General features: G+C 36.9%; 3 protein-coding genes and 1 long non-coding RNA gene across 12 annotated transcripts in view; 2 read left to right on the forward strand and 2 right to left on the reverse strand.

The window, feature by feature from the left end:
- shank3b (SH3 and multiple ankyrin repeat domains 3b) overlaps positions 1-4,338 on the reverse strand; it is a 28,165-nt gene extending 23,827 nt beyond the window's left edge. For 3 of the 8 annotated variants that reach the window (XM_042721771.1, XM_042721768.1, XM_042721775.1), the window contains exon 1: positions 4,057-4,337. Coding sequence is in view for 1 of the 8 variants with exons in the window: in XM_042721774.1 (XP_042577708.1) it covers positions 4,057-4,078 (22 nt within the window). In the remaining 7 variants the exon portion in view is untranslated. Of the gene's footprint in view, positions 1-829; positions 993-3,285; positions 3,406-4,056 lie in introns of those variants that run through there. The other 5 variants (XM_042721774.1, XM_042721773.1, XM_042721770.1 and 2 more) reach the window with 4 other exon arrangements.
- Positions 675-6,598, forward strand: LOC109082964. Of its 2 annotated transcripts, XR_006154467.1 has the most exons (5): positions 675-872; positions 955-1,179; positions 2,021-2,089; positions 6,239-6,361; positions 6,500-6,598. It is a non-coding gene; the product is annotated as an uncharacterized LOC109082964 (long non-coding RNA). The 2 variants fall into 2 exon arrangements; XR_002016502.2 differs by lacking the exons at positions 6,239-6,361; positions 6,500-6,598 and adding an exon at positions 3,215-4,062.
- cdnf (cerebral dopamine neurotrophic factor) lies at positions 5,702-7,866 on the reverse strand. The gene is made up of 4 exons (XM_019097795.2): positions 7,678-7,866; positions 6,477-6,604; positions 6,229-6,370; positions 5,702-6,129 (listed from the first exon to the last, which is right to left on the reverse strand). Exons 1-4 carry the CDS (start codon positions 7,763-7,765, stop codon positions 5,939-5,941), a joined length of 549 nt encoding a protein of 182 aa, XP_018953340.1. The 5' UTR covers positions 7,766-7,866; the 3' UTR covers positions 5,702-5,938.
- A 61-nt stretch (positions 7,867-7,927) lies between these two features.
- On the forward strand, positions 7,928-13,895 carry LOC109082942 (heat shock 70 kDa protein 14). Its single transcript, XM_042721780.1, has 14 exons — positions 7,928-8,046; positions 8,215-8,295; positions 8,907-8,989; positions 9,210-9,258; positions 9,372-9,477; positions 9,555-9,645; positions 9,788-9,892; positions 9,973-10,134; positions 11,093-11,248; positions 11,329-11,431; positions 11,819-12,034; positions 12,121-12,270; positions 12,399-12,466; positions 13,068-13,895. The coding sequence occupies exons 1-14, from the start codon at positions 7,990-7,992 to the stop codon at positions 13,153-13,155; spliced, it is 1,515 nt and encodes a 504-aa protein (XP_042577714.1). The 5' UTR covers positions 7,928-7,989; the 3' UTR covers positions 13,156-13,895.
- Positions 13,896-14,238: the final 343 nt, after the last annotated feature.

Below are 14,238 nucleotides of genomic sequence, written 5' to 3' on the forward strand. Positions count from 1 at the left end.
AACTTGTATACTTAAATTGGAACAACTAATTTTGTGCATTAAAAGCACTTTAATTGTGCGGAAGTAGTTCTGAAGACCAATTAAAGATAAACTGAAGGATATTTGATTGTGCTAAAGGGAAACTATAGCAAATATACTTCAGGAAAACTCTAAATATCTTGCATTTAAAGACCGATATTATTCAAAGATCATACAATCCTCATCAATAGTGACATTGAAACACATTTTAGGCTTAATATTAAGAAATGTGCATTGTGCACAAGTAGTACTCCAAATAAAGTTTAGTCTCAAGCGATATGTCAGTAAATATGTTAACAGATTTGAACTATACTTAGTAAGAAATAAATGTATTTTAAATATATTACTTTTTTTACTAGGGTAGTTGTAACCAAATTTTGTTTTCAGAAGAAATCATAACAAAAGTTCCCATGATGAAGTTCCCAGCCGTTCCCATGATGCTAAGACGTTCTGAGTGGTTTCTAGGAAGTTGTTAAGTGGTTGCTAGGGTGTACTGAGTTATTGCATACTGGCTCAAGTAGTATCCACCCATAAGGCAAGACATTCTGGCAAGTTTCCGTCCTTAAGTGTAAGCATTTTAACATTTTGCAGGCAAAATCGTAAGTCTAATCACTAAGAAAAGTACACAGCACACTCTCTTTAACATTCCATGTCACTTATAGTGCAAATTGCATGCCAGAGTTTAGTATTTAGATATTTAGGGGTTTGTTAAAATCCCCAACAGTAAGTATGAGCAATAGTAATATTTCTTTAGCAAACACCACTAACAAGCTTTTGGCTATTGAAACCAAGGAAACAAGGAGCAGTTCACCTTTGACCTGGACTTCCCATGTGAGGTTCCCGTACATTCGCAGGTATTTCAGACTTTTTTTCTGTCTTTATTCCAATGGTTTTCTGCCAGTATTCCACAATGCGCACTTTGTTTTTGTAAAACAGCAGGGCCAAATGTGCCGGCACTCCCTCCGAGGTCTGAGATTTCAAGCCCAACCCTGATGTTGAATATTCCCGAGCAGGAAAACCGAGAGGAAATTACAGCAGGAAGGTCTCCAGACCATCTCAAACCATCTCAACCAACCAAAAGCATTGTTTGAGGACCTCCACCAATAAGCAGCCAGGGTTCATCATCTCGACCAATCACCAACGTTTCTATACACACCTCAGGTGAGGCTACGCTTAAATAAATCATTCTGGTTGTAATCAACATCATTTGTCATTCCTAATGTCACTCGATACAGCCTGTTCGAGTGCCACTGTAAATTTAAGATGGATAAAATGTAGCAACAAGAGATTATATGATCCTTTGATTGAATAAATGAGAGGTTTTATTTATGCATGGTGCTGGATAATGCGTTTATCAAAGCATGTTGTGGTCACACCGAAAAATGATGCCAGTCTGAATGAAGAAATATAAAAGCCTTCATAATCTCATCAATTTTACATACAGAATCAACTCCCACATTTTCCCACTTACACAAACACACAAATCTGAAGCAGCACTGTCAGTTCTTTAATCCAGCACTGTTACAGTTTCCAGAAACTTCCACTGGACCTGTTTTCATACTAAGCCCTTCTGGCTTTGTAATTTACTTCCCGTGAACTCAACCCAACTTCCTGCCCTTCTTCCTGGCTGGATTGGGCAGAGGCTCCTCGGGAAGTTTTTGCAGGAAGTATAGGAAACGCTGCATGCCTCTGATAACTCCACTCTTTCCTCAGGCAATACAAAAATTCACCTCACACACATGAATGTGGAACAGAAATGAAGGCTACTGACACCCACACTCCTTCCTACAAATCTCACACACATGCAGTTACAGAGCAGCAAGGTTTCTATTTCCACCGCACGTTAGAAGGGCCTCTAACGCAATTACAATATAGCACTTATATTGTAGTATAGTTCTTTAATGCTGAATATATTAATATTTGAAATCATATATGAAGGCGCTTTGATAGATGACAGCGGCAAAAAGTCCTGATGGATTTCATTTCCTTTTGATTTCATCAGATCAAGGAGAAATCACATGAGTGTGCTGCTTCTGTTACATAAGCCACACCTTGACGTCTGGATCTGTGGGTAAGAACTTGACTGAAGTTATAAGACTGCAGTTCTTAAAATCTTAAATATAGTAAATGCATTAATTTGGGTTTTGGGTAGTTTGACAGATAACAGGTATATTAATTTTTTTTTTTTAAAGAAAATTATTTTAGTTAGTGTTTTTTTTTTTTTTTAATACAATAGGGAACAAAGTCTTGTCCAATTTTTGACAGATTCAGCATGTTTATTTATTTTAAAAAATGTACCTTTTATCATTTCACATTATATTATCAGTATAATGATTTTAGCAAGAATTTCAAAATGTCTTAGTATTTGGTTTATGTTTCTTTAGTTTTATCAGTCAAACTTTATGATCCTGTTCCCCAGCATGATTTGAGATTGCTCCACAGAGCATCTTGAGCGTCAGTGTAGGAACATGTGACATGTCACAAATTTACTTATTGAATTAATTTCTGCACTGTCAGCCATTAATGCAACCAGTACAAAAACCTAAAATGAATAGTTTAAATTACATATTTAATTACAGATTTTCAAAGATTTTCAGAATCTGTGGACGTTTATGGATAATCATCCCTTGCAGCACATTGAAATAGTCCTGTACTTTGACAAATTATTTTAGAATATACTTTTAAATTTTAACTATATTTTTAAATCTTAAAAGTATAAATATTAAATGTAGTCTCAATTATTATGTCATAAAAACTAAATAGCATGTATAATAATTACGCAAGAATAGACAATTTGAGGTATAGCAACCATAGTGAAGAAAACAGCTTGAAATGTCATGCCAACATCATATTTCCAAAATTTCTTGTACACTACGATTTCGGTTAAGATTTTTCTGACCTTCTGAGAGGTTTGCGCAATGAATGCAATTTCAAAGTTTTAAATGCATTATTTAAAATGTATTCTTAATATGCAAGTCTTTTAGTTTGTCTTATATTCTCCTAAAGTCAAGTTTCAAAGTAGCAACCCCCAATTACAAATCCTCCTACATGCAAAACTTCTGCATAGAGTAACTACACATTCAGTTTCTCCAACATTCATCATTGCACACGCACTCACTCACAAATCCCCTTTCTTCCTCACTCATCCCCATATGGTTTCCACCCGCTTTGGGGCTCTTGTCACCTCTGTATACAGATCCAGGGACAGTATGATCAACCAAAGAGTGCTGTGAGCAATAATGATGTGTATGCGCGTGGGCGTCTCACCTCATCGCCGTCTCTGTTCAGAGCCTCAGTGCATCTCCATATCTCAGTGTGAGAATTCACATGCTAAGAGCTGTCACTGCATCCCAGTACCACTGCACCTCTCCAAGTCCTCGCTCATCACTATGGCAACCAGAAAAATGGTTCACCAGGAAACTTTGCCTGATTTTAAAGGGCCAAAGCACAAATCTGGAGCGAGCATCCTTCTGACGGGTGTGCAAAAGACTCAAGGCGTGCTTGTGCACCAAGCGCCACACAGATGTTTAAAGAGAGGGGGAATTGAGAAGGGGAGAACAGCAGAGAGAGTGTGTAAATTAAGGAGAAGAAACACAGAATGTGATGGCTTAATGTGTGGGCGTTAGGGCTGAATAGATTGGCCTCAGTCACGACAGAAATTAGGACGTAAGAGAGCGACAGGTAAAGAAGGTAAGGGGCGATGTTTGCCCGTTCTGCAAAATTCAACTCTACGCAAATCAGAGATTTGGCTTTGCCTGAGGAAGACCTATATAGAGTGAATGCAACGCTCATTCACACATCCGCTTGCAAACACACACACAAACACACACACATTTTGCCTGTTAGAAAAAGTGTTCTGTAATCCCTGTAGTGATGCCCAATGAAAATATCCGCATCCGCAGAAGTGCGCTGACTAAACATGACACACAGAGAGCCTGAAAAGACACAAATTACTCTCATCTTCCAACAAACAGTCATTTAAACATCCTAAGACGCACACAATTCACCCAAGGATGTGTTGGTAATCATAAAACTTACCTAATAAAACCAGGGCACACATTCCACACCATCTCGACTTCCTCTACGAGGGTCCGTCTCTGCTCTGTGAAAGTGTATTAATGTGTGTATTAGGAACGTATGTGTGTGAGAAAGAGAAGAGAGGGAGAAAAGAGGAGAGATAGAGGGGAAGGGAAAGAGAGAAATAGAGGGAGAGAGAGGGAAAGAGAGAGAGAGAGTGCGGAGGCAGAGAGACTGTTACTGTATGACAGGAATGCTCAGCTCAGCCCACACAGTGCAAGCATGATACACTGACTGTGTGTGTGTGTGTGTGTGCAAGAGAGAGAAAGAGAGAGAGAGTATAGGGAGAGGTTCAGTCTCCCACTTCTTTGCGTGGGCAAGGCCTGAATCTCACTCACAGTCTCTCTCTCTTCTCAACAGCTATTACAGGAGAATAGCAGAACTGGATGGTAAAAAAGGGGGATTGTGAATGAGAAAGCCTGGGGGGTGGGGAGAGAGAGAAGGAAAGAGAGAACGAGCCCCGCCGATGGTCTCGTGGGTGATTGGTTCTATGACATAAAAAAGTTTGTCAGCAAAATCCCAGAGCATCAGAAACAAGGATGAAAGATTCCGTGATCGCCATGGCAACACGCCAGATGTAAACATCAGCACGGTTGCGTGGGCGTCCTTTGTTCGGTGTGTGTATAGAAAGATGGTCACAATAATACGATCCTTACGAGAGGTCAGGGTAGCAACATATAATTATGTAATATGCATGTAACTGCAAATCTGATACAGAGTGACACTGAATTGGATGGAGATTCACACACAGGTCAATGGCACAAAAATCAGGTCCGGAAAATAAAAAAATATATTATTATATTTTGCATAAAGCAAATGGAAGTCTGCTTTTTAACTTTGTTTTTGCCTTTTTTTTTCATGGCAATTAAAAACCTATTTTATACTTTTCCAGGTGTATCTATAGCCTCATAAGACATGGATAATTTGTATTTAAATAATTTTGTCATGCTGGAAGAATATTTAAGAGCTGCAAAAAAGTGATGAAAGTTGATGAACTAAAAATAGATTTCCCTGACATTTATATGAAATTTAATGAATATGAATTTGATGTTGATTAAAAAAAAGTTTGTCTCTCTAATGTTTATGTTTTTCTTTGTTTCTCATTATTCTTGATGATTCTCATTAGATTCTCACTGTAATTATTCTCTGATTTAATAGAGTATTAATCAGCATAAATTAAAAGAAGTGCAGCAAATGCGACCATGATGTATAATTTAAGTATATATATTTTGCATTTCAGTAATGAGATTTTCTTTTTCATTAGATTGCATTATGCTAATGAGAATTAAAAAGGCAATGTGTATAATATCATGATGACAGCGCAAAAATAAATTAATGGTCCTAAAAACAGGCCTCACTTTTGTTATTGATGCAAAATATATATTTTTTTATTCTTTTCTTTTGATTTTCGACTAAAATATGATCTGGACAAAATTATATTTTTCATGCAATTCACCCACAGCTGCAAACACAGAAGGTAGCTGTACGAATAAGTATGTAAGTGGTCTTAGAGCATAACACAAGCTCTAGTCCCTTCCAAATTAAACGGTTGGACAAAAAACGCAGCCAGCATCTCTGCAAGCAACCTCTTAATCACTGAAACTAATAAAGCTTAATGATTTATTCTGAGTGTGCAGGAGAAAATGCTTACAGTGGTACAGGAGAATGAGACTCTGGGGAAATGCACACATATTGCACACGGTTACTCGTAACTAAGATTATGAAAAGCATTACAAGTTAGGAGTCTCAGAGCAATATCAAAAGTGTCCCTGAGCGCAGCTGCACGTGCAGCCCCTCCCATCAATGCAGTGTGTCCCCAGCACGGAGCTGCACAAGGAGGCCCTCAGAACTCTTCCGAGTGCGTTCTGTCCTGCGCTGTGCTGTGTTTGGGGGCCACCTCCTGGATCAGATCGATAAATTCACTCTTCTCCAGACAGGCTCTGCACTCCTCCCCCCACGAGGCCAAGAGTCTCTTTAGCTCCAACACTCGCATTTTAGACAAAGCATCCCTGCTCCAGTCGAGAACAGGATGCTCTGTGTCAGAAGAGCAAGAATGTCCATTTTAAAACTTTTGAGATTACAAATATTTCAAACCCTCAAATGCAGTGAATCTTATACGGGAATACGCCCTACCGTATCTGAGCTCACAGATCTGGCCGTCCCTGCGCTGAAGTCTCTGGCAGATTTTGTGGACAGGAACATGTGCACTGAGGGGGCGACTCACCTCACCTGTCACTTTGGCTGCAGCATCATTGGAGGCTCCCAGGTAATAACACTGAGGTGAAAGGGGAGGAAATTAGAATTACAGTCTATATTTTCAAAGATGGGCCAGCAACCAAAGAAGAATAAGAAGCACACTGTGCTTGTTTTTATGTTCTTACAAGTCGATTCTCTTTCCCTTTAGTCTCCGCGCAGGCTCTGATCAGACCCTCCTCCACCAGCTCTGGGGACAATTCTGTGTGTCTGAGCACCAGTGAGTTATAAAGCCGCCCCAAAAACCCCACACACACTGCAAAACAGACACACACATACAAAATAAACACAGGTTATTTTTACTGGAGGGCTGAATTAATGTGATATTAGTTATACAACAAGGTTTCTGTGGATCTTAAAAATGTCTTAAATAGAAAGTCTTAAATTCATACAATCATGGCATCTTTCTCAGTATTTTTGTTTTGTTTTTTAATACAAACATCTAAGCATCCTTAAATCAAGCTACATTTACTTGAGATGCAAATTGAATAAGTAAAGTCTTTTTTTTTCTGAGAAATTGAACACAATTAAGTGAGTTCATGTTTAAAACAACATCTGTCAGTGGGGCATGAAAACTTGTTTTCCAGTTGAATAAGGGTTGATTTTTCTCAGTCTATTTGTTCTTGATTTAATCATAAACTCAATTTTGTTCAGTGTCTCAGAAAACAAAACTTTGTATGTTCAATTTGCATCTCAAGTAAATGTATCTCGATTAAAGGATATTTAGACATTTGTATGTTATTGGAAATTGTAGCACATGCAACAGTTAATGCCATGCCATAATTTTGATCAATTAATTTTGATAATTTTGACTTTAGATACTTGCACTGAAAAAACAATACAAAAAGAACACCACTTTTTTTTAGCATATTATGTATTGCAAAATAAAACTAATGGCGATCAATTGGATTTACTTTTATTTGAAGTGTTGCTAAAACAAGACATTTTTATTTAGACATTAACATGTTCAATTCAGTTTATTTTTTACATTTTCTTAGTCTTAAATATGTCTTTAAATTACTTAATAAAGTTTCATAAAACCAGAAAACCCTATGTAATAAATGTTAGTAATATTTCTAAAGAACATAAACGATTATAAGTGTATTATAACGCATATACGCCTTATTTAGTATTACAATAATGTGGATTTTCACTTTGCAATCCAAAACCAGGACTCACCTCTTCGATATTGACTTCATACAGTGAATATCTTATATTCACTTTGTGAAAACGCTCATGCACTTGTGCAAAATAACCCAGCATAGCTCAGGTGACTATTTTTAAACTCTGGGGCTCATGCGCACTGCAAGCCAAGCTGACCAACCTCACCTTCGCATTCTTCTGCATCAGTAACTGAGAATAAAACAACACATAAAAGCAAAAGTAACGGGGCGGCAAAGGATCTGGTTAAAGACATGACTCTGTGCGCTTAAAAGGCGCTTGTGCGCACTTTGAAGAGAACTTCAATACCCAGTACGCAACACCCACCGGCGCTGTTTCTAAATCAGGCGCTGCTCTCTTGACGTTCCAGTCGACGTCAAAACAGTGGCGCTCTGATTGGCTAATAACGCCGCCCGTCATTTAGTCCATCCCTTCTCATTTGCATATGAGTACCGGCTTCCGGTAGAATTCTTCGGAAGCATGGCTGCCATCGGGGTGCACTTTGGATACACATGTGCCTGTGTTGCCGTATTTAAGGTGAATAAGCTATGAGTATGAATCATTTCAGTTTTGTTTAATTAACGCAAATATGTCGGAAACAAAATAAAATATCTAATAGGATTTGTTTGTGTTGCTGAATAGATAATAGTGTGATAGACACACCATACAGTCTATGATAAGAGTACGTTAACTGTTTTCATATAGGATGGGCGAGCAGATGTTGTGGCAAATGATGCAGGGGACAGAGTCACTCCAGCTGTGGTCGCATACAGAGACACTGAACAGGTAACTGTCCCGTGGTGGACATCTGGAGAATCAGATTGCAGGCAGGGATCATTATTATACAGCTTTCTCATCAGGACCAAAAATACAGAGCCTCTAAAATCTGTAAGGATCAGAATCAAGCATAAAATAAAAACTTAAATTCATAATTACAAAGCATATATCTGGTCTAGTGAATAGTATGAAAACTGTGTATGTATTATGTATATTGTACTGTCTCTATATTACATAGTGTGCTTAATTTTTCATAATAGCTGTGCACATGCATTATTATGTTGTTTGGATGCTATTGTCCCATAATTTGCCTCATGGGACAAATTTATAATATAACATAATATAATAATCACAAAAAAATCATTCAAAATAATGACAACATACAAAAACCAAGATACATTCAAAAACCTGTGTATGTATATATTTATTAAATATTAAAGTGGTGTAAGATGTCTGGATTATATATATATATTAAATATGGTGTAAGAATATTAAGTGGTGTTCAGGATTAATAAATGAAGCTTATTTAATTTAAATGTTAATAAATGAAGCATAACATCACATAATATGATCTAAAAAACAAAAGTTTTATATTTATAAAATAATTTTTTTTTTTCTAGATTGTGGGAATCGCTGCTAAGCAGGGCAGAATACGAAATGCCACCAATACAGTTGTCAAAGTGAAGCAGATCCTGGGAAGACGGTAGGTTTTTCATGTTGTATGCTTAAAAAAAGACTATACTGAGAATATTTTCGTATTTTTATTTACATAAACATTCAATCATTTACACTATTCTGTCTAAATGTCATCACCGCATAATGTTATTAAGAATTTATTTACTGCCAGATAGCTTAATAATAATACATTTATGTAAATAATAACCACAATATAAAATTCATTGGGCTTATTATGTATTTGACAGTTATGATGACCCAGATGCTCAGGCACACAGAGAAGAAAGCAAATGCATTGTAAGTACATGCTGCTGTTCTTAAATACTGACAGAAAAAAAATCACAACAGTAAGTATAAAATCTAAACCACCTACTAATTTAAAAGGTGTATGTTATCTCATTCATTCCTAGGTTGTCAACAAGAGCGACCTGCCCAGATATGAAATCGACACAGGAGAAACGACCAAGTATGTGTCACCTGAAGATGTAGCTAAATTGATCTTCCATAAAATGAAAGGTATTATCTTAATCCTTAATTTCTTTTCATGGTATGTTTAACGTGAACCAGACCTAATTATTTTATGTTTCCTGCAGAGACGGCCCAGTCGGCCTTGGGTTCGGATGTGAAAGACGCTGTCATAACAGTGCCTTTTGAGTTCGGAGAGATGCAGAAGAATGCACTCAGGTACTGTATGTGCTCGATGTGTCCGTAAAACATCTTAGATTTTGAGATGAATGCAAATTAATTCAAATGATGTAACACCGTTATCTAACTCCAGAAGCTGTGTCTGGGGAGATGTTTTATAAGAGTCAGTGCTGTGTTGCAGGCAAGCTGCAGAAAGTGCCGGGTTCAATGTGCTGAGGCTGATCCACGAGCCCTCCGCTGCTCTTCTAGCTTATGGAATCGGGCAGGACTCACCGTTGGGAAAAAGGTAAGAGTTTTTGCATTATCTCAGATGAATGGTGTCTTTTAGCTTAAAAGTCTCATTCCCATTCTTCTTTTCCTCCACAGTCATGTGCTGGTGTACAAACTCGGAGGCACGTCGCTCAGCGTCACTGTCCTGGAGGTGAACAGCGGAATGTACCGGGTGCTGGCCACACAGACGGATCACAGGACCGGAGGAGAGAGCTTCACATATGAGCTCGCACAGCACCTCGCTGCAGAGTTCAAAAAGTCAGTAGATATCCTGGACCTCACATTTAACTTTGACTTTATGATATTGGAAGTGACACTGTGAACTGTAGGTTGCTTGCAGCTGCCAAGCAACTTGACAACTTTTAGAATTTGAAGTCTTTTGTTTTTAAATCAAGTGTTATATAATGCAAAGCAGCTTTTTTTGTACTGATGCAAAACTTTTCATTCATTCATGAATATTATATTTTCGTTTACATCTATTCAGTATTGATAAAAAAATGATTTAGTGAAGCTCTGTTTAATTATCAAGGTAAATTAAAAAAGCAATTGCAATTTATTATACTTTATTCTCAGAAAGTAATCATTATACTAAATGTAATATACTTGTGTAATACTATAATATACTGGTGTAATTTATATTGTACCTTAATGTCAGTAAATGTTAAATATATTATGTTATATTTGAAAAAAAAAATTGAGGCCGGTTTTTAAATGTTTTTGAAAGGAGTCTCTTAGGAGGCTGCATTTATATTTGATCAAAAATACAATTAAAAACAGTAATATTGTGAAATATTATTACAGTTATATGTGTCTCTAAATGTAATTTATTCCTGTGATGGTAAAACTAAATTTTTAGCATCATTACTCCAGTCTTCAGTGTCACATGATCCTTCAGAAATCATTCTAATATGCTGATTTGCTGCTCAAGACACATTTCTTAATTTTATCAGTTTTTGTGAACCTGATACATTGTCTTCAGCACTCTGATGAACGGAAATTGAACAGAAATTGAGAAATCTTTTGCAACATTATAAATGTCTTTACTCACTGTCGCTTTTAATCAATTAAATGCATCCTTGCGGAATAAAAGCATTAATTTCTTTCAAAAAACAAATAATAATCTTAGCAACTCCAGATTTTGTTCATACTGCCCACCAGTTCATGGATGTCATTGCTGTTTTAAATCCTATTGTGTGTTTGTCTTGTGTGTCTCTAGGACTTTTAAACAGGATGTGACGGGTAACCCCAGGGCGATGCTAAAGCTCATGAATAGCGCTGATATGGCCAAACACACTCTCTCCACCCTGGGCAGTGCAAACAGCTTTGTGGACTCGCTCTATGATGGCATGGATTTTGAGTGCAATGTTTCTCGGTGAGATCAAGTTCAAAATGAGTATTATACAGAAAATTGTTCCTTTTGCTCATCTCATGTCTCATATACTTCTGTCCTAGAGCCCGTTTCGAGCTAATATGCTCCAGTCTCTTTAATAAGAGCATTCAGCCAATTAAAAGTCTTCTCGAGCAAGTAAACCTGTCCACCTCTGACATAAACAAGGTAAAACATCTTTTTAATACAAATGTGTGATCATTAGAGGGAGCTGTAGATGTGTATCTCAAATTTCATGCATAAAAAATACACTTTGTGATTATTACTGAGCCTTTTAGGCTTTTAGAGGCATTTAATACACTCTTGAAAATAAAGGTGCTTCACGATGCCATAGAAGAACCTTTTTTGTCTAAATGGTTCCATATAGAATCTTTAACATCTGAAGAACCTTTCGGTTTCATGAAAGGTTCTTGGTGGTGAAAGAAGGTTCTTCAGATTAGAAAAATGGCATTGCTTTTAAGTGTACAGAGTAAATAGTAGATTATTTCAGTGTTTTACATCTAATTATAGCAAGAATGGCATCCCAAATCTTAAACTAGGCCTTTCTTGTCTAAGGTGGTTTTATGTGGAGGATCAGCTCGTATCCCGAAGTTGCAGCAGATGATCAGGGATTTGTTCCCAGACGTGGAGCTGCTGAACTCCATCCCCCCGGATGAGGTGATTCCGGTCGGCGCTGCCATGCAGGCGGGCATCCTGGTCGGAAAAGACAGCCTGGCACTTAGAGAAGATTCCATCACTGTGGACTGTGCTGCCAGCGACATCACGGTTAAGGTGGGGAGCTTCAAACCATCAACAGAGCTTCATTTTATGGCATTTTAGCACACGATTGATCAGTAGATTGCGTCTTGGTCTTTCAGGAAGTGGATGACTCCGGAGAGGAGGTTTTCACGGTTTTGTTTCCATCTGGCACACCTCTCCCTGCCCGCCGCCAGCACACGCTACAGGGTCCTGGCAGTCTGTCATCAGTGAGTCTGGAGCTGTACCAAGCACAGCGACCAATCGCACAGGTTAGCACTCTTTTAACAGACATTTCAATGCAAACCTAAAATTAAATGTGACATTCAGCCTGTGTTGTGCATTTCGGTTGATTTCTCCTTAAGGTTATTAACTTGAAATGTGACTCTCAATTTTCTAGATTGTACTTAGAGACTTGGAACCTAAAGAGGAGCTGCATGACATTGTCACAGTGCTGACAATGAAGAGGTAATGAAATGAATACTTTTATTCACAAAAGAAGCATTAAAATGATCAAAAGTAACAGTAAAGATTTTTTTTTAAATGCTGTTTTGAATTTTCTATTTATTAATTTAAAAAATTGTACAGTTACAGTCTCCACAAAAATATTGATGATAATTAGAAAAGATTCTTGAGCATCAAATCAGAATATTAGAATGATTTCTGAAGGATCATGTGACACTGAAAACTGGAGTAATGATGGTGAAAATTCTGTTTTGCGTCACAGAAATAAATTACATTTTAAAATACAAAAAAAAATTCACAATATTGCTGTTTTAATTGTATTTTTAATCAAATAAATGCTGCCTTAATGAGGATAAGAGACTGCAAACTTCTGAACAGTTAATTAAACATATTAAACAAACTTACAAAAATCTTACCTACAGTTTTAATATTACTCATAACCCTAATAAAAACAAACACTTACTGTTATTTTGTTGCTTGTGTAATGACACGGTTCTATATACAGTAAATTCGTTAATATTACTCATACTCCTAATCATACTCAACTCTGTCATAAAGCTCATGTCCTTATCTGAACAGTTTCTGATGTGTGTTTGTTTTTCAGGGATGGTTCACTGCATGTTACGTGCACAGAGCAGGGCAGTGGCAGATCTGAGGCCATTACCATAGAAACGGCTGCTGCAGCATCTTAACCTTGAATCACGCTGTCAACGTAATTCCATACAGTAACCTAAACACCTGCATCTCGTGCCGTTTGAGGTTTTCCACTGCTCTAGATTCCTCTAACTGAAGCAAACAAGCTCAAGTTCTTCTTAAGTTAAAGGAGTAGCTCACCCAGAAAGCAAAGTTATTCTCTTGCCCTCATGTTGTTCCAAACCTGTTACTTTTCTTTGGAATAATTATTATACAGCTTTTGCCATACAACAGCCATTCATAGTGACAAAAGAAGAAAACAAGTAGTTCTTTGTCTTGTTTGGAGCTTGGAAAAAAATTATCATGAGGGTGTGTAAAAAAATTCAGTTTTCCTTTTTGTGTGAATTATTCATTTCATATTTCTTTTAAACAGAAGTCATCTTAAACTGTTTTTCAAGCCTGTTTTCTGTGACCAGCAGGTTTACTGTAGTTGTTATTACCATGTGCCTTTATGTACCTGCATCACATTACATCACATGTATGAATATATATGTAACAAGCAAAATAACTGGATGAAGTAAGGAAGACCTGATACCATTTAAAGCATGAACAATCTTATCAGACTGAAGAGAGACTTTCGTATGTTGTGTAGACTGAAGAGAAGCAGGTGCAGGTGACTGAAGAGATACTAATCTGGTGCAGGCACATCTAGCAGGTGCAAAATAATCTCTTTTTTTTTAAAGCTGTTCTCCATATTTGTCATCTGTAACTAGTGCAAAATAAAGATCACAGAACACAATAAACCCTGAGTTTATGTTCATTACAGATACCTGCTGCAGTCATGTCAGGTTGAAATTGTTACCTCATCACAATTACCGATTCCAAATTTTAAAAACCTTTCACATATTTTATCAAACTTGTAATTTTTTAACTTTTTTTTTTACAGACATATACAGGTGTATGTAGCATTACTATATACAGTAAATAAAACATGTTATTTAGTATTGTTTATACAGTATTATAATATTTATTAATATTTTGATTTAGCATTTTTTATATATATATTTTACCTTTTATTTTATGTTCTAGTAATTCTGTTATGTGCTTTTGTCATTTTTTGATTAGTTTTTGTCATTTGATTT

The sequence above is a fragment of the Cyprinus carpio genome, chromosome B4 (genome assembly GCF_018340385.1).
Source record: "Cyprinus carpio isolate SPL01 chromosome B4, ASM1834038v1, whole genome shotgun sequence".
NCBI lineage: Eukaryota > Metazoa > Chordata > Actinopteri > Cypriniformes > Cyprinidae > Cyprinus > Cyprinus carpio.